This window comes from Myotis nattereri (genome assembly GCF_964212035.1).
Source record: "Myotis nattereri genome assembly, chromosome: 16".
In the NCBI taxonomy this organism is placed as follows: domain Eukaryota; kingdom Metazoa; phylum Chordata; class Mammalia; order Chiroptera; family Vespertilionidae; genus Myotis; species Myotis nattereri.
This window is the reverse complement of record NC_138091.1, coordinates 10,185,475-10,212,091: the sequence shown is the minus strand read 5'-3', so window position 1 is coordinate 10,212,091 and position 26,617 is coordinate 10,185,475. Positions and strand designations below refer to the sequence as shown.

General features: G+C 49.4%; 1 protein-coding gene across 1 annotated transcript in view; it reads right to left on the bottom strand.

Annotated features, from left to right (window-relative positions):
• Nucleotides 1–21,029: 21,029 nt before the first annotated feature.
• The window catches only part of CDRT4 (CMT1A duplicated region transcript 4), a gene marked incomplete at both ends in the record, with an annotated part of 31,448 nt that continues 25,860 nt past the window's right edge, over nucleotides 21,030–26,617 (bottom strand). Inside the window, 4 exon segments of the mRNA XM_081110150.1 lie at nucleotides 21,030–21,194; nucleotides 25,635–25,646; nucleotides 25,650–25,690; nucleotides 25,693–26,097. Of these exon segments, the coding sequence (XP_080966276.1) occupies nucleotides 21,030–21,194; nucleotides 25,635–25,646; nucleotides 25,650–25,690; nucleotides 25,693–26,097 (623 nt within the window).

Genomic DNA, 26,617 nt, shown 5'->3' with positions numbered 1-26,617 from the left:
CTGCCAAGCTCCCCTTCTTCACATGCTCCAACCATCTTACATGCTCACACCCCACATACCCAATAGAGATAAGGAAGAGGCGACCCAGGCTGATGGGCTACCCTAACCTCCTGCCTGTATTGTTGGAGTCGTTTATACTGGTGGAGAGTTTGGGCCTCAATTCAAATAACCAGAACCTCAGAGCCCAAACCTTAATGAAGTACATCAGAGGGAGGACAGCATCTCAGAAGTCAGACTTGCTAAAGCAGAACAGGGTGACTGGTCTCACACAGGAATACATGACCTGCTCACAGAGTGATAAACGTGGACTAGCCACTCTCTGTGCGAGCCCTGCGTTAGGCTGGGGTCCAAGGCCAGCAGGACCCTAGGATCTGTGGGAGACGCAACCAGGCAGGCAGGTGCCCTCCATGTGGGGATGTGTCAGGGCGGTAGAGTAGTGTGTGATCTCAAGCCACGAGTCAAAGATGACTCCCACGAGAGGCGGCCTTGGATGGGAACGAGGAGTGGGATTTAGGAAGCAGAGAAGCAGGGAGAGGCTCATGTGAGTGCAAGACTCTGTGTAGCCCCAAAGCAGCATTCTGTGTGGCCCCAGAGTGTGTGGGGGAGCCGCGGGAGGTGAGAGGGGCCTGGGGCTGTACATGCTTGCAGGTCACATATGGAGTTTGGACTTAGCCCAAAGAACATGGAGTGCCAATGGACAGCTCCAAGTGGGGCAGTGACTCACATGTTGGAAAATGTCTGGTTGCTGACTGCAAAACGAATTGCAGGGGAGGGTCTGCCTGTGGCAGGAAGCCCAGACCCAAAGGTGGTCCAGGAGATGCTGGCGGCTTCCGCAGGGTCGTGCAGAGGAGGTAGAATCCCTGGGATTTGGAGATGGATTCATTTAGGGGGTGAGGTTCAGGGAAGATATGGGTGGAGTGATGTTTCTGGCTTGGGCTTCTGTATGGTGACATTTACTAAGACAGGGAACCCTGGGGACAGTTCAGCAGGGTTTGCTGTATCTTTCTTACTTTAAAAAAAAAAAGGCAACAAAAAGCAACAATACTCCTTCTCACAAACTCCACAAACACTACAAATGAGAGGAAGGGGCCAGGTACACCCTGAGCTCATCAGCCCTTTCTCAGCACCTCCCACTGCCAGTTCACTGCACAGCTTCACATCTTAACCCTGTCATTGGACTTCACGTGTAACTAAGAGCCAAAAAAAGCCACCCATTTCCTTGGGCTGACTTCCGTAGCATCCTCAAGCTAACCCAGCTGTACTTGGTGACCTCAGCTGCCACATGCTGGCCCCTCCCCCTCCACCCTGCACTTACACACAGTGTGTCCCAGGCACCCTAGCAGCCTGCACACCCACGCTGCCCCCTTCGCTTCTGATGCAGAAGTGCCTGCTGGCTCCTCCCCCTGGAGCTCAGCCTCCAGACCACCCTCTCCTGAACCCTGGGACTCACTCACAGCCCTCCATCCCAGGCCTTCTCAGACCCCTTTCTAGCTGGAGGCAGAGCAAATGACTGTTCCTCTGTTTCATCACACATACACATACACACACACACACACACACACACACACACACACAAAACATTTGGAGAAACAAAAAAAATCACCCATCCTCCCATTGATCACAGATGACCACCTGGCTATCTTGGCCCTTAGGGCCCAGATTTGCCTACCAGTAGGAGTGACTCCTTTAAAGTGCTGAGCTGGATTTAGCACTGAGGACAAAGGGCTGAGTCAGGCCCAGGGGAAGCAGGCATTCACTGAACCCACCACAGCCTGAAGTTGGCTGTGATCAGTGCTGCCATGGGCTGAGCTGTGTCTCCCAAAATCCATGTGTTGAAGCCCCAACCCCAGCACTTCAGAATATGTGTGTTTGGAGACAAGGTCTTTAAGGAGGTGATTAAGTTACAGTGAGGCCATTGGTATGGGCTCTAATCCCATCTGACTGGTGTCCCTATAAGAAGCGGAGATTAGGGCACATTCATGCAGAGGGAAAACCACACGATGACAGAAGGCAGCCATCTACAAGCCACAGAGAGAAGCCTCATGAGAGACTAACCCTGCTGACACTGTGGCCTTGGGCTTCCAGCCTCCAGAATTGTGAGATAATACATTTCTGTTGTTAAGACACCCTCACCCCCAACCCATCTGTGGCACTCTTATGGCAACTGAGCATGCTCACACAAGTGCCATGATAGAGAGAAGAAATTGCACTATAAGGATGCAGGGGAAACGTGATGGATCCTGAGACGAAGGAGGCAGCCTCAGGTTACTGGTGTGGGTTCTAGAGTGGACTGGCTGGGCTCAAACACCGCCATCTGCCATCCCCCGTGTGACACTCCTGCCAGGCATGGGTGAAGGAGGATGAAATAAGGAAAAGCAAGCACAGCACGGGTCACAGACAAGCCCACAGTGGGGTAGCTTGTACCGCATCAGCTATTATGGAGGGAGAGGCATCCTATAAACTGATGTTGAAGCACAAAGTGGTGTAAACATAACTGGAGAACAGAGCCTTCCAAGGACAGGGGACTGGGGACAGGGGAGTCACCTGCAGGACTGGGAGAGTGTGTGGGGGGGCGGGGAGGGGGAGCCTGGGCCGGGGATGGGCAAGAGCAAGGGGAGCACTGGAATACCGGACTACTCTTTATGCCAAGAAAGAGAGAAGCATTTAAGGCTTGTAAGGCAAGGAAGTGACAAGCCAGAAAGGGAGTGTGGGCCAGCTAATGGAAGGACTCGCACAGGGGAAGGGGACACAGGGAGGCCAGTTGCAGGCTTCTGTGAAGCTAAAGAACGGCAGTGAGTAATTTTGTCTCTTCTCTTTGCTGGTCTTAAATATTTATTTCAATGTTTGCATGCATAAACAATGCAGGAGCCCAGAGGCAGTCCCCCCTCCAGCGCTTAAAAGATTTCTGTAAAGTATTCCTGGAAGAGACCGTTAATGCCTCTGCTCCCTTGCCCTGAAATGGATTTCTGAGAAGGTCCTGCATTTGCACGCTGGCTGCAAGGAGCGCTTCTCAGGCCCATAGTGCCTCCTGGGCAGGGCTGTGCTGAGCCTCAGGAGCTCAGGTTTCCAAAGAGAGAAGAGTCCTTAGGGAATTCGACTGGGAGATGGCTAATGAATAAGTAAAGCCTGCCCACAGGCCCTGTCCATTTACCAATACTTTGCTGTTTAACTTTTCATCAGAGCGGTGTGGCTGTGAGCCCTGTCTTTCTGGCTGTGCCAAGCCAAGCCAAGCCATCATCTCTTTCTCATTTATCCACATCATTTGGGCAGCAGAGAAGTTGGAAGTTGTAGGGGATTTTGGATATTATCCAGTTCAACTCTCCTGTTCCCCGGATGAGGAAACTGGGAGCCAAAAAAAGAGATTTGCTCAAAGTGTTCTGGCTCATTGGTGCGGTATACAGCACTGGACTGGGATCCCACGGTGCCCAGAGTCCCAGGGTCCAGTCCACCGGAGAGGAAGTGCTGCTCAAAAGACATATAATGCAAACTACAGATGCAACTTTCAACTTTCAGGTAGCCACTTAAAAATGAAACGGGTGAAATTAACCTTACTAGTATATTTCATCCAGTGTGTGAAATATACAGACTCCCTTTGGACACACTTTTATTCCAGGAGCTAAACACATGCTATGTGAGATCTTGGGCTTGGAAGGGAAGACGACAGGGAGTGGGGTTCAGACTCTGAATAGCAGCCTTTCCAAGAAAAGCAATCAGTGTGCAAGTCCAGTAAACCACACATTTTGCAGAAAATCTGCACTTCTCTCAGGAGCATAGAGAAAACTCTCCATAATGAAAGAGTAGGCCGTGATAGGCATTGTCCCAGCCCACAGCACACAGAGGACTTTGTACCCAGCCACCCATCCCCATGGTGCTTTTAGCTGACAAAGGACGCCTGTAGGTGCTGGTATTCCAGCTATCTCCTGAGGTGGCTGGAAGTGGGTGGCAGTGGGGACTCCTGGGAAAAATACAGGATAGAAGTGCCTCAGAGACAGAGGGACTGTCCGCCTGGTGCTGGAGCCCACATGAGGTGGCCCGATGACTAATGCGGAATTCCCAAGCCTCTTGGGGCCAGGGCACTCCACCAACTTCAGAGTTCATTCTGGACTGAACTGAGTCCCAGAGTTCCTCTCCTTTCCAACAGCCTGGAATTCTGCTGCAAGCCCTTAAAAGCTACTGCCAGCCAGTCAGCTTGGCCTCCACCTTGTCCCAAGGTGGCAACATGCCTGTCAGGGCCAAGTCCTTCTCCTTTGGTCCTCTAGATAAGTCCTGGTGTTGAGGCCACTAAACAGGTGGACCAACTAAAGTTGCCGATAAGTGACAGGTTCCCAAAGTAACAAAATCCTGAGAGTATGTTCCCTGCTACCAGCTGGCCCGAGGAAGCTCACCCGGGTGCTGATCAAGGCAGTTACAAATTGAACATAATTAAAGCATAGTGATTAATCACAAAAACAATATGTAACTATATATGTGTTTTCCGATGGTCTTAGGCGACCCCTGTGAAAGGGTCGGTCGTTCAACCCCCAAAGGGGTCGCAACCCACCAGTTGAGAACCGCTGGCTAAGATGATAATTTTTATATTGTGCATTTCATCACAATTTTAGAAAATTTAAAAATCCGGGACTTTTTACCTAAAGATCAATGACTCTTTCACTCTGTTCAAGGAGGCAGAACCAGCAGGCTACTGAGCATATTAGTAGGAACCAGACTGCCAGCTTCTGGGTGCTGAACCTACAGGAGGAGAAGGTGAGCATGTCCTTGACAAACATCTTGGGTGTTGGCAAAGGTGTGGGCCAGGAGAGCCACCCCAGTGTCCACATCTCACCTCAAGCACATTGCACACCCAGACAAATCTCGCATACCATCCAAAGGTGGACCTAACCCTACTAGTCAAGTGCTAGCCTTGATCAAAAATATTAATAACTGTGAAGGTTAGAGAGGTGAAAATCTAGCGGGAAATGCTGATGCCTCAAGTTCAAAGGGCTTGGAAAGGCAAAGACTGATCCCAGTATCAGCGAAGGAAATCTAGTCCAATGTGAGCTGTGGAACCGGCATCTGAGGATGTACTGCTCCATACCATCTCACTAAACTTACGAGGTTTTTCCTGTACAAACTAAGAGGGGTTGCTTTATGGGCAACCCCAATTATACAGTTGAAGCAGCCCTGAGTTTCCTAATTGACAGGAAGAGTGTAAAAGAACCCACTGAGTGGGGTATGGCAGGGGGCCGCTCTGTACCCCCAAAAATCAGTCATCCAAGAGAGGACTTCAGTGTACCTTCACTGAGTCACTCAGAAACATGGGTGGGTGGCGGGGAGGGAGCTGCCAGAATGGGAGTCATCAGAGAGCACAGATAACCAGGGTCCAATTTTGGTTACGGGGCACTCCCGAAGATAATTATGTCTTTCCCCCAAAATTCATGTCAGCTGCTCAGAAGCCCCTGAACTGCCTGGCATGTTTAAGAATACAGATGTCTCAGCAACAGTGCTCAAACTCAGGGGCATTCATTATGACATGCAGTGCCTGTACCACCCCTGGTCCACCTCACATGGCCATCACTCAGACCTGTGCCAGACAGCAGCTTCAGGGGAGTGGCGCCTGCCTCTGCTCTTGACTGACATGCAGATATCTGTACGATTACGCTCTGTTTATAAGGTTTCCTCAGCCACTGTCCCCTGAGCCAAGAGATCCGACTGTGTGTAAAAAACAGTATTATTTTTCCTCTTGGGCATCTAAGTCAAGGGAAATTTTTGTGTGGTGATGCATAAATCCCAGAAATTTGGGTTGAAAAGGTCCCAAAAGTGTGGGTGTGTCCATAAAACAAGCCTGAAGATTTCACTGGAAAACTCCCAGGAGGCCCTCGGGACTGCCCGATGCCCTCATTAGCAAGCCCTAGCAGCTGACTGTTGGATGTAGAACTTTTAAACTCAAAATGACAGTCAGTCCACAAGCTGGAAGTATCAGAGTTGCTGGGGAATTGTGTGTTTCAACTCACTTAAGGACAACCGTCTCATGAGCCCAAACCTCTCTGATAAAGCCATTGTAATGTATCACAAATAAGTTAGCTGTTCTCTTTGAGAAGTTTTTCTTAGATGTTTTACTCAATCCGTCAATAATTATCCATGAGTGCCTATATATCAGAGTGTGGCTCTGATTCCTCCTCATGAAGAAAATTAACTTGCCTAGGACCCTCCCACAATAATCAGAGTGGCTACTGAAAGTGATGCTACAACTATCACATTGTCTGGAAAGGTGGAAGGGCTCACAAAATAGTATGCACTTAATACAATTTTTGTAAAGACAAGTAATACACATTAATCCCACTTTTGTAAATGTGTATTTATAGATAGATAAATTTCAATACAACAAATCTGAAAAGATATATTCAAAAATGTTCATAGTGATCTCTAAGTAGTAGGATTCATTTTCTTTCTTTTAACTTTTCTAACTTTTCAGGTAAATGTATTATACGTGAAATAAAAACAAAACAAAAATATGTCTTAAAAGAAACATTGGCACTGAGAGTAATGGCAGTAGGTGTTGTGTGTATGCGTGTGTGTGGTTTGGGAAATTCAGGGTCCTGGCTGAGACTGGGGATCTCCGCACAAACAGTTTAGGCCTATACAAAGAAGAGTGTAAATTTTGTATTTTCCTAAGTGACTGGGATTAAAAGTATATACAGTTGACCCTTCAACAACATGGATCTGAACTGTGTGGCTCCACTTCATAAATGGATGTTTTCCAATCCTAATATATAAAACCCAGGGTCCATAACAACCAAGCGAAGGCTCCACCGCACACCAGAAGTCAGTCCTGCAGTCAGTGCTGGGTTACTGTGGTGACCCAGCACTGACTGCGGCTGGTGTGGGTGCAGCAACCCAGCACTGACTGCCTAAGGGGCTATGCATCTGGCCCAGAGAGAGAGGCAGGGTCTGATCCACAGCCTCCATGGCAGCTGTTGATCAGCTGTTGCCTCTCTCTTTCTCTCTGGGCTTCACCAGCAGCTGTGCCTCTGTTTCTCTCTGGGCCTCTGCTGGGGCTGCTGATCAGCCCCGCCTCTTTGATCAGGCCTGGAGATAGGCCCAGAGACACTGACTGGCATAGAAACTGACCAATCAGAACCAAATCTGGATGAACCGTGAGGAGCCAATGGCTGCCTAGGAGGTGGAGCTTTTGACACTGACTGGCATAGAAACCAACCAATCAGAACCAAATTGGCTGGCAGGGGCGGGTCATCGGGGGAGAGATCAGGCCAGCAAGAAAGGGCAGTTAGGAGTGATCAGGCAGGCAGGCAGAGGGGTTAGGGACAATCAGGCAGGCAGGGAGGTGAGCAGTTAAGAGCCAGCAGTCCCAGATTGTGAGAGGGATGTCCTACTGCCAGTTTAGGCCCAATCCGTGTGGGCCTAAACCAGCATTCGGACATCCCCCAAGGGGTCCCTGATTGGAGAGGGTGCAGTTTGGGCTGAGAGAACCACCCCCCTCTGTGCACGAATTTCATGTACCGGGCCACTAGTAAATACTATAAATGTATTTTCTCTTCCTTATGATTTTCTTAATAACATTTTCTTTTCTCTAGCTTACTTTATTATAAGACAATATACACTACATGTAACATACAAAATATGTTAATCAACAGTAGGCTATTAGTAGTTAAGTTTTGGAGGAGTAAAAAATTATATGTGGGTTTTCAACTGCATGGAAGAGGGGGTCCCTGAACCCAATGCTGTTCCAGGGTCAGCTGTATATCTATGTGTGTGTGTGTGTGTGTGTGTGTGTGTGTGTGTGTGTACTTATTAGACGTGATTATTTAGCAAGGAGCCTTTATAACCACTAGCTTTATCAATGCTTATACTTATTAGTACACCAACCTTAGCCCTTATGCTGGCCTTAACAATAGCAATTCTATTGCCTATACCATATCCACTAATCAACATAAATTTAGATGTATTATTTATACTAGCCACAGAAAACCTAGCTGTTTATTCTATTTTCTGATCAGGATGAGCTTCAAATTTAAAATATACCTTAGCCTGGCCAGCATGGCTCTGTGACTGACTGTCAACCTATGAACCAGGAGATCAGAATTTTATTCCTGCTCAGGGCACATACCTGGGTTGCTCCTTAGTCCCCAGTGGGGGCTCTGCAGGAGGCAGCCAATCACAGTGTGTCACTGTGTCCTGTGTGTGGGCGCTGTCCCCTGTGTGTGTCACTGTGTCCAATGATTCTCTCTCATCATTGATATTTCTATCTCTCTCCCTCTTCTCTCTGAAATAAAAATATATTTAAAAAATAAAATATTGGTGCATTCTGAGCAGTAGCACAAGTAATTTCATATGAAGGAGCTTTGGTAACTTTAGCAATTATTCTAGTGTCCACACTATCAACCGTATCTATTAAATGAAATCTTTGCAACCTTCTCTTCCAAAGTGAGGATGAAATTTTGTCTGGCCTTTGTTGTTCTGTGTGGGCCACAGACTGGAGAAGAGAAGAGGAAAATAGCTAAGAGAAGCTAATTTGATCTACATAAGAAAAAGCATGACTTTACCAAAACTGGAGGGTGGGGGTGAGACACAAAATGGGGAAGGAAGTTGAAAGAGCATGAAGAGAGCCCAGCCAGCGTGGCTCAGTGGTTGAGCATCGACCTCTGAACCAGGAGGTCATGGTTTGATTCTAGGTCAGGCACATGCCCAGATTTTGGGCTCAATACCCAGTAGGAGGTGTGCCGGAGGTAGCTGATCAATTATTTTCTCTCATCATTGATGTTTTTATCTCTCTCTCCCCCTCCCTTCCTCCCTGAAATCAATAATATATATATTTTAAGTGCATGAACAGAGAAGGGAAGGAGATGCAGGGAAGAAGCAGTGAAGCTGGGATTGTTTAGAAGAAAAATGAGAGGAGAGAGAAAGAGTTGAGCAGCTGCTCTGTCATGCGGGACTTTGGGAGAGAGGGAAGTGGAGAGAAGGGCAGGTGACATTAATTGCAAGAAGCTGAATCGGACACATTTTGCTTCCTCTCACAGTCATCTTCAGGAGGGCTGGTAAAGTGGGCTGTATCGGTTGTCAGATCAGGAACCTGTTGGTCCCACAAGCTGAGCAAATAAAGGGAGGCCCTGAGAAGCAGGGGACCCAGGCCCCATTGTTCCACCGCCCCCTCCATGGCTGGCATCATGGACTGCTGGGACCAAGTGCCATGTACCGGGGAGGAGGAGGGCTTTAAAAGAGAAATTCACCATCTCTGTTCTGGAGGCTGGAAGTCCAGGATAAAGGCATCAGCAGGGTTGGTCCCTCCTGAGGGCTGTGAGGACAGCAACTGCTCTGGGGCCAACCCTACAGTGAAGACAGGCTCTGTCCCCTGTGTGGGCACTGTGTCCTGTGCCCTGTGTGTGGGTGCTGTGCCCTGTGTGTGGGCGCTGTGCCCTGTGTGTGGGCGCTGTGACCTGTGTGTTAATGTGCCCTGTGTGTGGGTGCTGTGCCCTATGTGTGGGCTCTGTCCCCTGTGTGGGCACTGTGCCCTGTGCCCTGTGTGTGGGTGCTGCGCCCTGTGTGTGGGTGCTGTGCCCTGTGTGTGGGTGCTGTGCCCTGTGTGTGAGCACTGTGCCCTGTGTGTGGGTGCTGTGCCCTATGTGTGGGCACTGTGCCCTGTGCCCTGTGTGTGGGTGCTGTGCCCTGTGTGTGGGTGCTGCGCCCTGTGTGTGGGTGCTGTGCCCTGTGTGTGGGCGCTGTGACCTGTGTGTTAATGTGCCCTGTGTGTGGGTGCTGTGCCCTGTGTGTGGGTGCTGCGCCCTGTGTGTGAGCACTGTGCCCTGTGTGTGGGTGCTGTGCCCTATGTGTGGGCACTGTGCCCTGTGCCCTGTGTGTGGGTGCTGTGCCCTGTGTGTGGGCGCTGTGACCTGTGTGTTAATGTGCCCTGTGTGTGGGTGCTGTGCCCTGTGTGTGGGTGCTGTGCCCTATGTGTGGGCTCTGTCCCCTGTGTGGGCACTGTGCCCTGTGCCCTGTGTGTGGGTGCTGCGCCCTGTGTGTGAGCACTGTGCCCTGTTTGTGGGTGCTGCGCCCTGTGTGTGGGTGCTGCGCCCTGTGTGTGGGTGCTGTGCCCTGTGTGTGGGCTCTGTCCCCTGTGTGGGCACTGTGCCCTGTGCCCTGTGTGTGGGCGCTGTCCCCTGTGTGTCACTGTGCCCTGTGTATGGGTGCTGTCCCCTGTGTGTCACTGTGCCCTGTGTGTGGGTGCTGTGCCCTGTGTGTGGGTGCTGTCCCCTGTGTGTGAGCGCTGTGCCCTCTGTGTGGGCCCTGTCCCCTGTGTGTGAGCGCTGTGCTCTGTGTGGGGGTGCTGTCCCCTGTGTGTGAGCGCTGTGCCCTGTGTGTGAGCGCTGTCCCGTGTGTGAGCGCTGTGCCCTGTGTGTGAGCGCTGTGTCCTATGTGTGGGCGCTGTCCCCTGTGTGTGAGCGCTGTGTCCTATGTGTGAGCGCTGTCCCCTGTGTGTGAGCGCTGTGTCCTATGTGTGGGCGCTGTCCCCTGTGTGTGAGCGCTGTGTCCTATGTGTGAGCGCTGTCCCCTGTGTGTGAGCGCTGTGTCCTATGTGTGAGCGCTGTCCCCTGTGTGTGAGCGCTGTGTCCTATGTGTGGGCGCTGACCCCTGTGTGTGGGTGCTGTGCCCTGTGTCTGTGTGTGGGCGCTGTCCCCTGTGTGTGGGTGCTGTCTCCTGTGTGTGGGTGCTGTGCCCTGTGTGTGGGCGCTGTCCCCTGTGTCTGTGTGTGGGTGCTGTCCCCTGTGTGTGAGCGCTGTGTCCTATGTGTGGGCGCTGTCCCCTGTGTGTGAGCGCTGTGTCCTATGTGTGGGCACTGTTCCCTGTGTGTGGGTGCTGTGCCCTGTGTCTGTGTGTGGGCGCTGTCCCCTGTGTGTGGGTGCTGTGCCCTGTGTCCTGTGTGTGGGCACTGTTCCCTGTGTGTGGGTGCTGTGCCCTGTGTCTGTGTGTGGGCGCTGTCTCCTGTGTGTGGGTCCTGTGTCCTGTGTGTGGGCGCTGTGCCCTATGTGTGGGCGCTGTCCCCTGTGTCTGTGTGTGGGCTCTGTCCGCTGTGTGTGGGTGCTGTGCCCTGTGTGTGAGCGCTGTGCCCTGTGTGTGAGCGCTGTGCCCTATGTGTGAGCGCTGTCCCCTGTGTCTGTGTGTGGGCGCTGTCCTCTGTGTGTGGGTGCTGTCCCCTGTGTGTGGGTGCTGTGTCCTGTGTGTGGGCGCTGTGCCCTGTGTGTGGGCGCTGTGCCCTATGTGTGGGCGCTGTCCCCTGTGTCTGTGTGTGGGTGCTGTGTCCTATGTGTGGGTGCTGTCCCCTGTGTCTGTGTGTGGGCGCTGTGCCCTATGTGTGGGCGCTGTCCCCTGTGTCTGTGTGTGGGTGCTGTCCTCTGTGTGTGTCACTGTGCCCTGTGTGTGGGCGCTGTGCTCTATGTGTGGGCGCTGTCCCCTGTGTCTGTGTGTGGGTGCTGTCCTCTGTGTGTGTCACTGTGCCCTGTGTGTGGGCGCTGTGCTCTATGTGTGGGCGCTGTCCCCTGTGTCTGTGTGTGGGTGCTGTCCTCTGTGTGTGTCACTGTGCCCTGTGTGTGGGCGCTGTGCTCTATGTGTGGGCGTTGTGCCCTGTGTGTGGGCGCTGTCCCCTGTGTGTGGGCGCTGTGCTCTATGTGTGGGCGCTGTCCCCTGTATGTGGGCACTGTGCCCTGTGTGTGGGTGCTGTGCCCTTTGTGTGGGCGCTGTCCCCTGTGTGTGTGTCCCTGTGCCCAAATCTTCCCTTTTCGTAATGGGTCAGTCATATTGGATTAAGGACCACCCTAACAGCCTTATTTTAACTTGGTTGCCTTTATAAAGATTCTATATACAAATAAGGTTCCATTCTGAGGTGCCAGGGCTTAGTGCTTCAATGTTGAACTCTGTGACACAGTGTTGAAGTGGGGACACAATTCTACCGCTGACGCCCATGGCTCTGGCCGCAGCTCAGGTCAGCAGGTGCACTGAGCTTTGATTAGCTTTGCTGTTCACCTTGCTTTGGAGAGTTCTGAGCTCACTCGTCTTTATATGAGCGCTTCTGGCTCACATTTCCAAAAGCATCGAAAGTTCTTGTGAGCATAGGAGCGTGTCTCCATTGAGCTTCTCCAGGTGAAGTCCCATTATCCACACACTGTCACCTACAGTCCAAGTCACTCAGAGTTTGCTTTCCAGCCCCCGGCCCCCTACTGACCCCACCTTTTCTCAGCCGCAATGGCACGTTCAGCCTGCACCTCACCAGGGAGCACCCTCCACCTCCACTGCCTCCTATGAGTTCCCACACTTGCCTCTCGGCCATCCTCCTCCCAGGAAGCACCCATCTGAAGAATTTTGTCTCATCTGCCTCTGATCTTCTTTGAAGCACATAGAAGTCAGTGAAGAAATGAATACAATTTGAGTCCTGCCTTCAAAAAATCTCACAGTTTATGGGGGGGTGGGGGGAATGATTAGAAATCATCACCAATAAGCAGGCATGTGTGCAAGAGACAGAGGCTGCCCCGCGTCCGTACCCGGGTGCTCAGCAAGCATGCGATCGCTTGATGAACAAGACACGCACACAGCCGGCTTCTTCTTTCCCTGAGTGTTAGCCATTACATCTAAACACCAAGCCAGCTCTCTTTCCTTTCAACACTGCATTTGGTTTTACATGAACGTAAGGAGAAATGTGATCATGAAACCATGATTGCATCGGTGTGATGATTTGCATCCTGTGAACAAACCTTCTGCATATGCCTGTGATGGGCTGGTGGCTGCTGCAGCTCCTTCTAGATTCAATCCCATATTTTATGGAAATGATCAGAGGTTGCAAGTGATGTTCCTGAGTTCCCGCAGGGAGGTGAGCGGACCTGGAGCTGCACGTGACCCATGCCAAGGCCACTGCCCATCGCGTCTCCTTCCCTCGCCTCTCCTGGAGTGACCCTCTCTTTACAGCCCCTTCAAATGACCTATTGGGCAGCATCTTTGCTTTCAGAAAAATGCTGTGGTGGAGCACAATGAGACCCAACTTGCCCAGTGCTGACAAATTACTCATCACCAAGCCCTACGGCCACTAACACTCTTTCCAGCCTGTACCTGGAGGTTCTCTCAACCATTTTCTATGAGGTGGGCGCCTTCTCTCAACCATTTGCCTTGATCACAAACCCTTGTGAGTTTTCTCCTGCTCCCACAGTGAAGCCCACAGGAGTTAAACTCTTCCCGAATTAGATTTTATTATCATTCTGGTAAAGATGTTTCCTCCATTTAAGAAATCTGGGAAGGCCCATTTTTGGGGGTGTTTTGCTTTTTTGTAGGAGCCAATTCTAAGATTATTTCTATGTTAATAGGAGTATGTTAGTATTCATGTTGGTGATATGGGCTCTTCAGAAAAAACACAACAAAACAAAACCCCAATCCGTAGTGTTTGCTGATTCCTGTGGTGTAAATACTCCCACCATGGTCAGTTTCAAGCTGCCAACATAATGTCATGGGACTGGCCAGCGGCCAGTTGCACATGGTGTTGCAAAGAAATGTGGTGATAGAGACCACTTGACTCCTAACAAGCTATTACAAGTGGTGGCTACAGCTACCACATTTACTGAAAATTTTCTAAGAGGTAGGCGCCTTCTTAGGCTCACGAAATCCTAGCACTTCACTGTGATTTATCTAAAAAAAAAATACTAGTAGAAATAATGGAAATATTTACCTCACAGGTTTTGTGAGGTTTGAATGAATACACGTAAAATGATTTTGAGTAAGCAGTGCGTGGCACATAGTAAACACTCAATAAATACACAAAATCATATTAATCTTTCAATAGCCAAATGGTGCAGATGTCCATTGGACGGCTGATGGGAGCCCCTACTTGGGGAGTACGTGTGTGGTTAGAGCTAAGAACATTATGTGCAACCTACTGGTCTACTGGGAAGGCAGTGTAGCATATTCTTCTTTTGACTCCAACTCCTCACTTACCAGACCTCCTGAGGATGACTGCGATGGCTAATTTTGTGTGTCAACTTGAGTGGGCGAGGGGATGCCAATAGCTGGTGAAACATTTTTCTGGGTGTGTCTGTGAGGGTGTTTCTGGATGAAATTAGCATCTGAAGCCATAGACTAAGTAGAGGAAGCAGCCCTCACTAGTGTGGGAGGGCCTCATTTAACACAGTGAGGGCCTGAACAGAACAAAAAGGCCAGGCAGGGCTAATTTTCTCTCCCTGCTTGAACTGAGGTATGTACCTTCTCCTGCTCTCGAACATTAGTGCTCCTGGTTCTCGGGTTTGGGGACTCAGACCAGGATGTGTACCATCCCTGATTCTCATCTGAATTGCACCTCCAGCTTTCCTGATTCCTCAGCTGGCAGAGGGCAGATTGCGGGTCTTCTTGGTCTCTATAACCATATGAGCCAGTTCCCATAATAAATAGCCACTGGTTCTGTTTCTCTGGAAACCCTACTACAATGACGAAGTGGGAAGCTCTGGGAAGAGAGAAGAGGCACATATGGGGAACTTTTGCAACAGGGAAGAGCATTTTAACTGAAAAGAACAGCACAAACTGAGTGAGAGAATAGGAAGACGTCTCCTCAGATGGCTAACTAGAGCCAGCCAGGGGCGGCCTTAGCACCAGCAACCATTCTGATCACCTAAGAGAAAAGGGTGCAAGTTTACTACCTAAAGTCATTTTCATTCTTGCCAAGAGGTTCCACAAGTCAAGCCACTGACAGGTGTGTTAGCCCACTTACCCCACCACTGGGGCAGGTCCTGCAAAACACCTAGCAGGTGAGCTGGACACTGAACTGCCTGGGAGGGCTCTGAGGTTGTGCTGAAAGCAGGTGGCTTCCTTCTCACCTGGCGTGTACTCGTACATAGCTTATTCATCCCAATCAAAACATCCTGTTCTCTTCCCCTCCCCTTGGCCATTCACACACATATCAACATGGTCTTCAAGAAAAGGATGAGAGGGTGCCCAAGTCGAAATTGTGTTCCTTGGCATATGTGTAAAGATGAGCTAGGCTCATCTTGGCTTATAAGTGCCAAGTTCTGGGCACCTTCTTTTCCTGTCCATGAGGTTTGAGTGATTCTGCAGCAATAAGCGCTTGAGGGAGGGAGGGGACCTGAAGGCATCCAGCTGAGTACTCCCCACTGCTTCCCCCTCCCCTCCCTCAGGGTGAGGCTGGGTTGGGGTAAGCCTGGGGCTTTCTTCTAGCTGCTTCTCTGAGGAACTGAGCTCTGCAACCTGGGCTCCCCACACACTCGAAGATGGATGAGGCTGTAGACAGCACTCTTCCCAAGCTGCCCAGGGCAGGGCTGCACAATGGGGCCTTTTCCTGTAGAAGCCAGGAATAGTCCATGCGAGAGAAACCAAGAAGAAAAAAAGTCTAAATATCTGCTTTTGCTTCCTACGCCTCACCCACTCAAAACATTAACTTCATACCAAGCTCCCACTAAGGAAGTGTCCAGGGACTTGAGGCGCCCTGGGGCGGAGCGGGAGGGGGGTGGAGGGGAGGGAAGGCTGGAGTGGAGGGAGGTTCCACACTAGCTCTGGCTGCAGGCTTTTGGTTTTTCTTAAACATTTGATGGAATCATTTACACAGTCATTTTCAGGGTTCCAAGGATGGAAATATGTTTCTGACTTGTATTTCTTTTCCATTGTGGTATATTTTTAAGTAGAAAACGTACACCTTCAGACTGTTACATTAATTGGTAAATTCAAGTGTCTACCCTTCCTATCACACCTGCTGGAGGTAACCAGGTCACAGCACAATCTCAGCAGTCGGGGTTGCAGGCAGGCTTATAATTTTGGGGAAGTGAAGGACTATGACCCCTCATTTCTGACATCCTTATTATAATGTTTGACCTTTCAGCAGGCAACAAGGTTTGTTCCTTAAGAGGATCAAGGAGCCTCCATTCCACTAACCTTTCTGATCACCTATGAGAAAAGGGTGCAGTTTTACTACCTAAAAGTCAATTTCATTCTTACCAAAAGGTTCAGAGACAATCAGGAAAAGTTTCCAAAAGGCACTCTGGGCTTACACTTATCAGACAGCAAAACAGATTTTAAAGCTGCACTAATGAAAATAATTTCATTCTGGTGCACAAATAAACAGATAGATCAAAGAGCCAAAATAAAGGGTCCCAAAAGAGACTGGAAAACAGAATAATTCAATGTATAAGAAAGGGAAATTTCCAGTCAACGAGGGAAAGGTGGATAGATGTTGTTGGGAAGACTGGCTCACCATGGGGAGAAAAGTTAAACAGAGTCCTCCTTCATGTTCATATAAGTTCATTATAAGTAAAAATTTATATATTAAAAAAGAAAAAAGCACCCAGCCACAGTGGCTCAGTGGCTGAGCATCAACCTATGAACCAGGAGGTCATGGTTCAATTCCTGATCAGTGCACATGCTAGGGTTTCAGGCTCAAACTCCAGTAGGGGGCATGCAGGGGGCAGCCAATCAATGATTCTCTCTCATCATTGATGTTTCAATTTCTCTCTCCCTCTTTCTTCCTCTCTGAAATAAGTAAAAATCCTATATAATAAAAGACTAATATGCAAATTGACCAAACTGTGGAACGACCAGTTGCTATAACCACACTGACCACCAGGGCTGTGGGCAGATGCCCCCAGCCCACAGGCCCCAGGCCAGCCAAGGCAGGTGCCAACAGGGGCCTACCCTGATTGCCCCACATCCCCCCACAGAGGGAGGGGACTAGTGGCAGTGGCAGGGTGATTGGGGGGGTGGGGCCAGTGAGCAAGGTGCCAGGCTGGTCAAGGCACGTGACAGTGGGGGGCCCTGATTGCCCTGCTGGTTGCCCCACAGATTGGCCCTGATCACCAGCCAGGCCTAGGGACCCTAATCGTGCATGAATTTCCTGCAACAGGCCTCTAGTATGTTTATAAAAAAGAAAGAAGCTAAAATATGGTTCCCACCTGATACTAAGGAAAACCTGGTCCAACCTGAACGCCCCCCAGGGAGGAGCGCACCTCACAACAATCCAAAAAGAAGGAGACAATTTATACACATCCACAGGGAGGGATGTTAAATGACAAAAGCAAGTTGCAGAATATGTATCCCATTAAAAATAGCTGTCGGGGGATGAGGACACATTTGTAATACCTTAACTAATAATAATAAAAAAAATAGCTGTGAATATTCTGATATGTATGTAGGGTGTGTGTACATCAATTAAATACATCTACATTTGCATTGAAAAAAGCAGGTTTGGGAGGATATACTGTAAACTGTAAAACTGTAAAAAACGGTTGCATCCTGGGGTGGACCTCCAGGGAAAGTGGCTTCCATGGTTTGCTCCACTCTAGTCTCTGTTTCTCTGAGTTTGTCTTTTTTAGATTCCACATATCATATAAGTGAGATCACACAGTTATTTGTCTTTCTCTGGCTTATAACATTGGTCTCTTATTGAGACTGTTTTTTTTGATGGTTTAGAGAATAATTTATCAATCAAGACTGGACTTTCCTAAATTTACTCAGTGGTGATGCAGTGGTGCTGGTGGTAATGATGGAGTTGCAGATGGAGCAGGTAAAGGAGGTGGTGTGGTCATGGTGATGGTGTTGGTGGTAATGATGGAGTTTGCTTAAGTAGAAGCAAGATGTGAAAGGTGTTGAAGTCATGACAACTGACCTTAGGCCCAGTTCTCACCATTTTCAAATTAAAGTGCATAGGACTAAAAAAGAAAACTAATTATTTTAAAACTAAGTAATCAAAGTATTTTTACAAGAGAAGTTGGCTAATTGTGCTGTGGATTTTTTAAATGCACTAAATAACAAGATGTAACAGTCGGTCTCTGGGTGACACCCTCCTTTTCTCCTGAGAGGGAGTGCTCTGGAGAGTTTACCAGTGCAGAGATGTAGGGCTTCCTAGGGTGTCCAGACTTTGAAATAACCCAAATGCAAATGCCTCTGATGGAAATGTTACATGATCTGTTAGCTGATGTAAAATATAAAATAGGTGTTATATTTCCAGCTTTATTGAGACTTGAATGACATATAACATTGAGTAAATTCGTATACATTTATGAATTGCAAATTGATTGTCACTCTACCATTAGTGGTCATCTCCATGTCACATAATTACCATTTCTTGTTTGTGGTCAGAATATTTAAGATCTGATATCTTAACAACTTTCAAGTAAATGATTAGCTATAATCATCATGCTGTGCATTAGATTTCCAAACTTGTTAATCATAGCAGGACATTTGCAGCTTAGATCAACAGCTCCCATTTCATATTCCCCGGCAATCTCCACTCTAGTCTCTGTTTCTCTGAGTTTGTCCTTTTTAGATTCCACATATCATATAAGTGAGATCACACAGTTATTTGTCTTTCTCTGGCTTATAACATTGGTCTCTTATTGAGACTGTTTTTTTGATGGTTTAGAGAATAATTTTTCAATGAAGACTGGACTTTCCTAAATTTATTCAGTGGTGATGTAGTGGTGCTGGTGGTAATGATGGAGTTGCAGATGGAGCAGGTAAAGGAGGTGGTGTGGTCATGGTGATGGTGTTGGTGGTAATGATGGAGTTGCAGATGGAGGAGGTGAAAGAGGTGGTGTGGTCATGGAGATGGTGCTGGTGGAAATGATGGAGTTTCAGTTGGAGATGGTGATGGTGTTGCTGCTGCTGTGTGTATTCCATTCAAGAGCTAGCCACTCTTGGACATCAGAAGGCATTATTTCCCTCACATACTGGCAAGGGGACCCTAAAGAGGATGAGACAAAAGCTCTGTCTGCTAAACTTTCCTGAAGCCCCAAGCACATGATGTTGAGTACTGTGACTATCATTTCCAGGGCAGGAGAACTAAACCACATTATATGGGTGAGGCAGTGGCAATTTTGGCTGTGACCAAGAAAAGAGGGAGGCTATTTACAGAAGAGAGTAGGGCAGAGGTATGACTCTAATATCTCCAGGATTAAGGGGGAATTGGACCTGGATTCTGAGATCGTGGAGATGCACTGAGACTCATGTTGAAGGCAGAACTGGCCACCACCATGGAACAGAATTCAGGTTTAGGTGTGTGGGCTTCCCAAAGCAGACACTTCTGGTAGCAATTGTAGTTTACTCTGTTATTATTCTGCTGCCCCCAAGCCTTTGGGGAGGACTTGACTGCCACAACCCTGGCAGAGCTATGCTTTGGGAAGCTTCAGGGGGACCCAATGGTTAGGTTGAGAAGTGAGACAGCAGTGACCTAGTTCCCTGAAGCAACTGTTTTTGGAGTGAGACAATGGTGGGATTGCCAGGTGACCATGAGGAAGATTTTGTGGAATATGCAAGCATTCCTTAGAGCTTTCCAGAAAGTTCTTGGGAACTTCCATTGTCCTCAGAATAGAGGCTCAGACTCCTGGTATCTGAGCATTAGAGGGACATGCCTATCCTCCAGTTTGTGCGGTCAGGGTCATTCTAGTCTCTTACATTTTAAGGAGCCTGAGTCTCTTTAAAAAAGCAGTTAAGTTTGTGATGACAAAAAATAAATACCAATAAAGATAAAAAGGAAAGGAAGGAAAAAAGAGGGAGGGAAGTGGGAGGGAGGGAGGGAGAAGCTATGGATATAATCAGATGGAGGAGGGAGATGGAGCAAGGGCAATGCCTAGCCGGGAGATCATGCAGTGCTTTCTCCCTGTGTTGACATCCACCCCCACCATAGTCTACAGGGGGGGCTACAAACACCTGGAGCAGCTGACAGGAAGCAGAGACTCTGTCATGGAGAGGAAATGGAAAGCCAGAACTAGTCTTTTGCTCTGGAGACCTGGGCAAGTTAAGGTGAGGCTCAGTGAGACTCAGATTTGCCCAAAGTCTTTTGGGAACAGTAGAGGGCTGGCATCTCCTCTGAAGCAGCCCAGCCCGCTCCTCCAGAACAGAAAGGTGGGCAGAAGAGGAGTGTCCTGCCTCTGTGTTGTTGCCAGGGGTCAAGACGGGGAGGCCCTTCTCTAAGCACAGCCGAGCTAGGTGACAGCTCCATGGTGCTGCAGAAACAAACATGAAAGTCAGGGCCAAGTATAAACTGAAGGCAGCTTTGCAAAGTTTGACAAATTTACCAGGCCACTAAAATTCAGCTTGGCCAAGAAGTTACGGTGACCTCATTCCTTTTTATGAGCAGCTGTCCTGATACTAATCCTGCCTCCCTCATAATCCCTCTTTCATGAGACTGGAGAGAACGTGCCATGAGCCCAAAGCAAATACCCTCTCACAGAACCCTGTGCCTCTTTGTAACTTGCATCACATTTGCAATCGGATAGTGTGACTGTCCAACGTCTCCATTGCCAGCTCTAAACCTGAGCATGTCCGCCAGATTCGCGGCTGGGCCCCAGGTGCAGTGCCAGGCACCAGCAAGCACCCAGTGTCTGTCCGTGCCCATCGGCATGGCTGTGAACATGGGAATTGAGGGAACATGATGAGTCTGTGAAGTTATATCCCTTCTGACAAAGGCCAGAGGAGAAAAGATAACTGACATTGAAGTTCATCAGGTAGGCATGGATTGGTGGTTCAAAGGAACAGAAGAATTAGATGTTAAGTTTTAAAAGACAAACTCCTCTTCCTTCTATCCCTCCAGCACCCCCTAAGGAAGGGCACATCAGAAGCACCTAATGATCCTTTATTTGAATCATACTGTCAGGACTAGAAGGAACTTTATAGCAAAGTTGCCTACTAAGCGCCTCCCACTTTGTATAAAACCTGGCCGTGAGGTTTTTGCAGCCTCTGGTTATTATGAAAGAAACCACCTCTTCCCAATCCATTTTGGTTTAGAGGTTAAGACTTACTGTTGTAAATAATCTCAATAAATAGTTAAGCACCAACTACATGCCAGACCATGATGGACAGGGCTCTGGGACCATGACAGTGAACATGACTGACCTCGTCGAGGTTTCGTGGCACTTTCTAACTCACCTTCCTTGCTCTGCTGATCCGGCAGCACATGATAAATCGTCTCTGGGTCACTGTGCCTCTCAAAGCCATTTCACAGCCAAAGGCACCACAACTGAGCCTGTGGGTCAGTGGCCACAGGCTGAACACACCTGGCAGACTCAAGGGCACACAGGGGGTGGGTGCAACTGCTGAATCAGGAAGGTGGGAGGAGGGGACCTGGGTGTAGGGGGCAGCTTGCGTTTGAGTGGAGAGCCTGGTTCCAGTCCCAAGAGGCTTGCTTGTGTCAGTGTTGGCGTGTCCACCAGGGAAGCCAGGATGTAAGCCTGCGGGACACAGACGAGCTCCGAAGTGCCAAAGGGTGGCAGGCAGCCTGGTGTCCCCAGGTGAGCTTCCTCCCAGCGGCGACTCTGGCACTGACTTTGATCTCCATAAAAGCACCCTCACTGGCTGACACACGGAAACGGTTCCACAGAGGGAGGTTTCAAGTTTGCCTGAAATTTGTGGCGTCTCACATCATTTGCCCACCAAAAATAATGGAATGTTCTGGGAAACTGAACAACTGAGTCTGGAGCACAGGTGACTGGTGCCCTGAGCCAGGCTGGGCTCCAGCGCTGTCACCTAGGAAGGCCTCAGGTGGGGTGACAGTTTCTACTGCCCTGGGAGAAGAGACGGAAGTCCAATGTCCTTTTATGACACGGTTTATCCTGCCCTGTCCCATATGGAATCCAGATCATGGTCAAGGTCAAGGGGTGGCAATGGGCCCCACTTACCCTTGAGGTATTCCTGCATTCCCTGTGGCTCCTCGTCCCTGGTGCCCTGAGGAAGCCTATGTATGTACCCAGTGCCATGAGCAGCCGGGCCCAACCATGTACTTGGGATTTCTATGTACCTAAGGAGCTGGCTGAGGCTTTGGAAGAGTGAGAGTTTTCTGACTACTCAACAAACAAACCCAGGTCTAAACTCCAGCTTGGACTCAGGATGTCAGATAAATCTCAGGTTCCATTGATTTCTCCTGTCTCTCCTTCAGCCTCATCTACACTATAAAGCACAGCTGTGACAGCCTGCAGGCCACGGGAGAAGGGTGGGGACTCCTAAGGCTTCTAGGACTGAGTTTGCTCGCTGAAGAGCACCACCCTGTGGAGATGCAGCAGGCAGTCTGCCTGCACCCATCTCCCAAAGCACCCCCACTGTCTTGTTATGGCATCCCTGCTCCTGGTCTTGTCTCCACGGACACACCTCAGGTCCCTGGTTGGGAGTCCTGTGCAGTACCCCTGCTCCTTGACATTTCTGAGCTACCTCTGAGGATTCCCATCAGGCCCCAGGGTCAAAATCCCCCTACATCCTGGCCCCCTTCTCCACCTTCCCAATTCAGGGAGGTATCCATGTTGTCTGTCTGTCCTGAAGGAAGAGACTAAGGGTCTGTAAATCAGTCTGTTCCTAGACGATGACCTAGGCCCGTGGCCGGCAAACTGTGGCTCGTGAGCCACATGCGGATCTTTGGCCCCTAGAGTGTGGCTCTTCCTAAGCCTTAGGAGTACCCTAATTAAGTTAATAACAATGTACCTACCTATATAGTTTAAGTTTAAAAAATTTGGCTCTCAAAAGAAATTTCAATCATTGTACTGTTGATATTTGGCTCTGTTGACTAATGAGTTCGCCGACCACTGACCTAGGCCAACAGTGGCAAGAACAGGTCTTCTGGCCGCACCACACGGGCCACCGGTGCTGCTGATCAAGTCCGGTGCTCTGGCCAGCCGGTTAGGTCCCACCCCAGCCTCCTATTCCTGGTAGGGCTCCCAGGCCACCCTGGCAGGAATCTGGGCCAGTGCCTTTGTTTATGTGGTGTGTCCTTGAAGACTCTCCTGCAGCCCCTCATCTGTCAGGCAGCCTTATCTCCTTCAAGATGTGCCCCAGGCCTGGCTGGGCTGCCTGTGGAGCTGTCTGATGTCCTGACAGCCCGGCCAGAGCAAAAATGGCCAGCAGGCTGTCACGTCTGAGGATTTCAACACCAACTGTGGAATTTGCAAATGGGTGAGTGCCATACTGTGCACGGGAGCCAGAGAATGTGTTCAAAAACAGCTCCGTGGTATATGTCACATGGAGCCTTAGTGACACAGCTCCTGGGCATGTGTCAGACAGGGCCTTAGTTACGGCCACACAGCAGCCAACAGAGAACCCTGCTGCTGCGTGAACGACACCAGCAGGGAGGCTAACTGCCGACAGCTCTCATGCCAGACAGAAAATTCCAGGTGCTGAGGAGATGAGAGGAGGCAGTTGTGGGCTGTGGGACATCCAAGAAAGCCAGTTCCCTCTTAGAGATGGAAGCTCAGTATGTCCAGCGTAACCTGAGCTGCCCCGGCCTGGGCTTGGAGGGCAGATGCGGCCACACTAGGAATAGTCTGCATTCCTGCCTGCGCCGGCCTGCAGAAGTCGGCTGGGCTCAGGCCCTGGAAGGGCCTCAGGCCTGCTCTGGGAGCACCCGGGATGCCTGTTGTGGGCCGGGCCCAGGATGCCTGGAAGGTTCTTTGAACAAAGCTGGCGTTGCCAGGTGTCCGCTGGGCTCCAGCAGACCCGGATGCTGCTTGCACAGGCCCAGCCCTGTGTGCTGGTACTTGTGAAAGCAAGAAGCTCTCTTCCTAACACTCCACTTGTACCACAGGGCCTTCCAAGATTTTAGCCAAAGAGCCCTTTAAACATTAACTCACGGGACACCCCCTCCATGGAGCTCACAGAAGTCTGCACCAGGAGACAAACTTCAGCAGCAGCCACCAGTTACACAGGATGCCCCTCTGCCCTGGCCAAGGCGTGGCTGCTGGCTCAGCTGGCCTCACCCAGCTGCTTCTTCCCTGGAGGAGGGTTTCCCAGCAGCCTCCTCCGCCTTGTGCACGTGTGGCCAGACCCGTGAGCCCAGCGTGGGCTTGAGCAGAGTCCACATTTCAAATAGAATTGGACGTTTTTGGTGTTAAAATTGCCTCAGGAGACAGTCTGAACTGCCACAGATGCAACCCATTCTCATCACACATGGAGCTCATGGTGTTGTGGGTATAATAGACCTAGAATTAAATTCATCTAAACGCTATTTATAGACATTCATTTAAATTGAGAGAGTATATCTTTTCATAAGAACTATTAAACACCTAGAAATTTAATTTAAAAAAGAACTGTAAGTTCTCTGCTCTCAAAGGGATCGGAAGAAATAATTCCAAATTCCTGCAAACTCTAACCATAGCTTTCTAAATCGATTCTGGCAATAAACTTCCATGAAAGAACAGATAAAAATTTTTGTTGGAGGAATTTATCCTCCATGTCTGTAAGTGCTCAGTGCTCACAAAGCATAGCCGCTTGGATGAACTGGGACCCACTTATGTTCTTTCCTGAACTCGTTCTGGCCAGAGCTGAGATGCAGGATGGGCGGCCACTCCAGCCCAGAGCACAGCAGCCAGAGCTGAGCACCCTCTCCCCAGACTCTGGGGTGGAGAGGACACATTTGTAGGGCAAATTCAACTTTTTCAAATGGCATTTATAGCAACAGGGAAGCATGATAAGTATTAGCTGCTGTTGAAATAGAGACACAGAAACTCAGGGGAGGTTGAAGGGAAGAAAAGCCCCCAGAGGAGCTGTGCTCAGAGATGAACCCACACCTGAGACCAGCTGGGGCCGCCAGGAGGCGGTCCCTTGTGTGTGAAGACAGAGCCTGTTTGCTGGGACGGTGGTTTAGCAACCCATGCTTTGGCCCCACACAGGAGCCACGCAGAACCTGAGTGGCCCCAGTGTAGCTGTGCTTTGACAGACAGCAGCTGAGGTCCAGCCACGGGCTTCCCACCAGCTCTGCTCGGCAAGTCAAGCCTTAAAGAGCTACAGGGAGAAAGCCCTCCATTTCTTAGCAGGGGGCAGCCGAGCCTCCATGCACTCTGTAAACCATCCAAGGCAAAACATCTCAATGCCAGGTTCAGGTGCCAAGTGGGGCGGTGAGGCGGGACCACAGGAACTCCACCATGCTGGGCCAAGCTAATTTCCTCATGGCTTGAAGTCCATCCTTTTATACTATTCTTTGAGATGCTGGGTTTGGGATTCTGCAACCCACATTCCTGCTTTCCGCCCTGATAGGCTCTGTCCACAGTGGGTGCTAGAGGGAACCTAGAGGCTGGAGGCAGAGGAAGTAGCTCATGTTTGGTTTACTTCCTGTTTATCTCTGTGGGGCTTCCTGTCCCTGTCTGTTTCCCCTAGCAATGCTTCTTGTTCACTCAGGTAGTGTCAATTCCTTCAGAAGCATTTGAGGACAGCTTTTTGGTTTTCCCAACACTCACAGAATCAACCTCAGCCAAAACAGCCCCCTCCTCACTGCAGGAGTGCCATCCCCACAGCGGCTCTCTGCTGAGCTCAGGCACCAGCACCAGCTAAGGAGCACCCCACTCCCTCACCTCGGGAACCTGGGATTCAGCCCACACTCCCTCCAACTGTCTCACTTTTAGGTAGTCCAATAGCTTCCCTTTGTCCCCTCCAGCCTTGGAGGTGATACATACTTCCTGTCTCTTCAGTTACCAAGTTAATAATTCTATTCAATTATCTCTAATAAAATAACTGGTGTGATTTCTGTCTCTTGTCTGGACCCAGCCTAATTTACCCACAGTTAGGTCCCAAGCATTGACAGTGGAAACTAGAGCTTGGCTTCCCAGCCTGAGCAGGGACAAGTTCAGCCTTGAATGACATAGTGAAACTTGTGGCAAATGAAGCTTAATTGCTGTACAGTCTTGGAGGGTTGCAGGGACTGCTTGCTAAACATTTAAATGTTTCTCTTTGCTGGCCAGAAGTGAGCTGATGGAAGCATCCTCATCAGAGGTTTTCGAGAGAAGATGATCTTGTTAACGTTTGCAGTGGGACTTTCTCTGGAATCCATTTGAAAGGGCTCTGGGATGATGGTGGGACCTGCAGCCGATGCCGAAAAATCACTCCACACCGACAACATGGTCTCGGACTTCCTGTCCTTGAACACCATTTTGCCAGAGGTCTTGGATGACATTTTTCTTTTCAGATGGACGATACTGGGTGTCCTGCTCTGCCTGTGAGTCCGTCGGCTTTCCTCCAGAACCTGCGTGAATTCCAGTTCTCTAGCTTTGTTTTTCTCAATGAGTCTTTGCACCATCGGGGAGGTATATGTGACATAGGCCGGCCAGGGGTCTTGTTTTTCCAGCAGTTCCAGGGGAAGCCCAATGTTTTCTGTGAGTTCTACCAACAACAACAACAACAAAAATTAGGTAATTTAGAGGCTCTCACAGAAAATAATTCAATTCTTCAAAGAAGGGGAGGGTATAGAAATTACATTTTGAATGTCTCTTGATACTATAATAGCTGTCCCACACCTTTGTTAGGGGGAATAAAATCTAATCCAAAATTGGAAAACACAATGACATTCCACAGAGCATACTAAGTAAAGAACAGCATGGTAGTGGAGAGTAGGGAGCTTGGATCACCCAGGCTGGGTTTCAGATCTTTCTATAATATCAACTTGTTGAGCTCTGAACTTCTATTGTTCGACAATAAAAGTGGTTACCATAGGCTACTGTAAGGATTAAATACCATGATGTATTTAAGGGCTTCGAACACTGCAGTTCAAGGTATGAACATACGGGCTTCTCACTTCAACTGCTTCTCTCCCACCTTAACAGCTGTGAACCTCCAACAAGTGTCTTTATTTTGTCTCTTTTTTAAAAAGTATATTTTAAAATATATTTTAATTTTAAAAAAT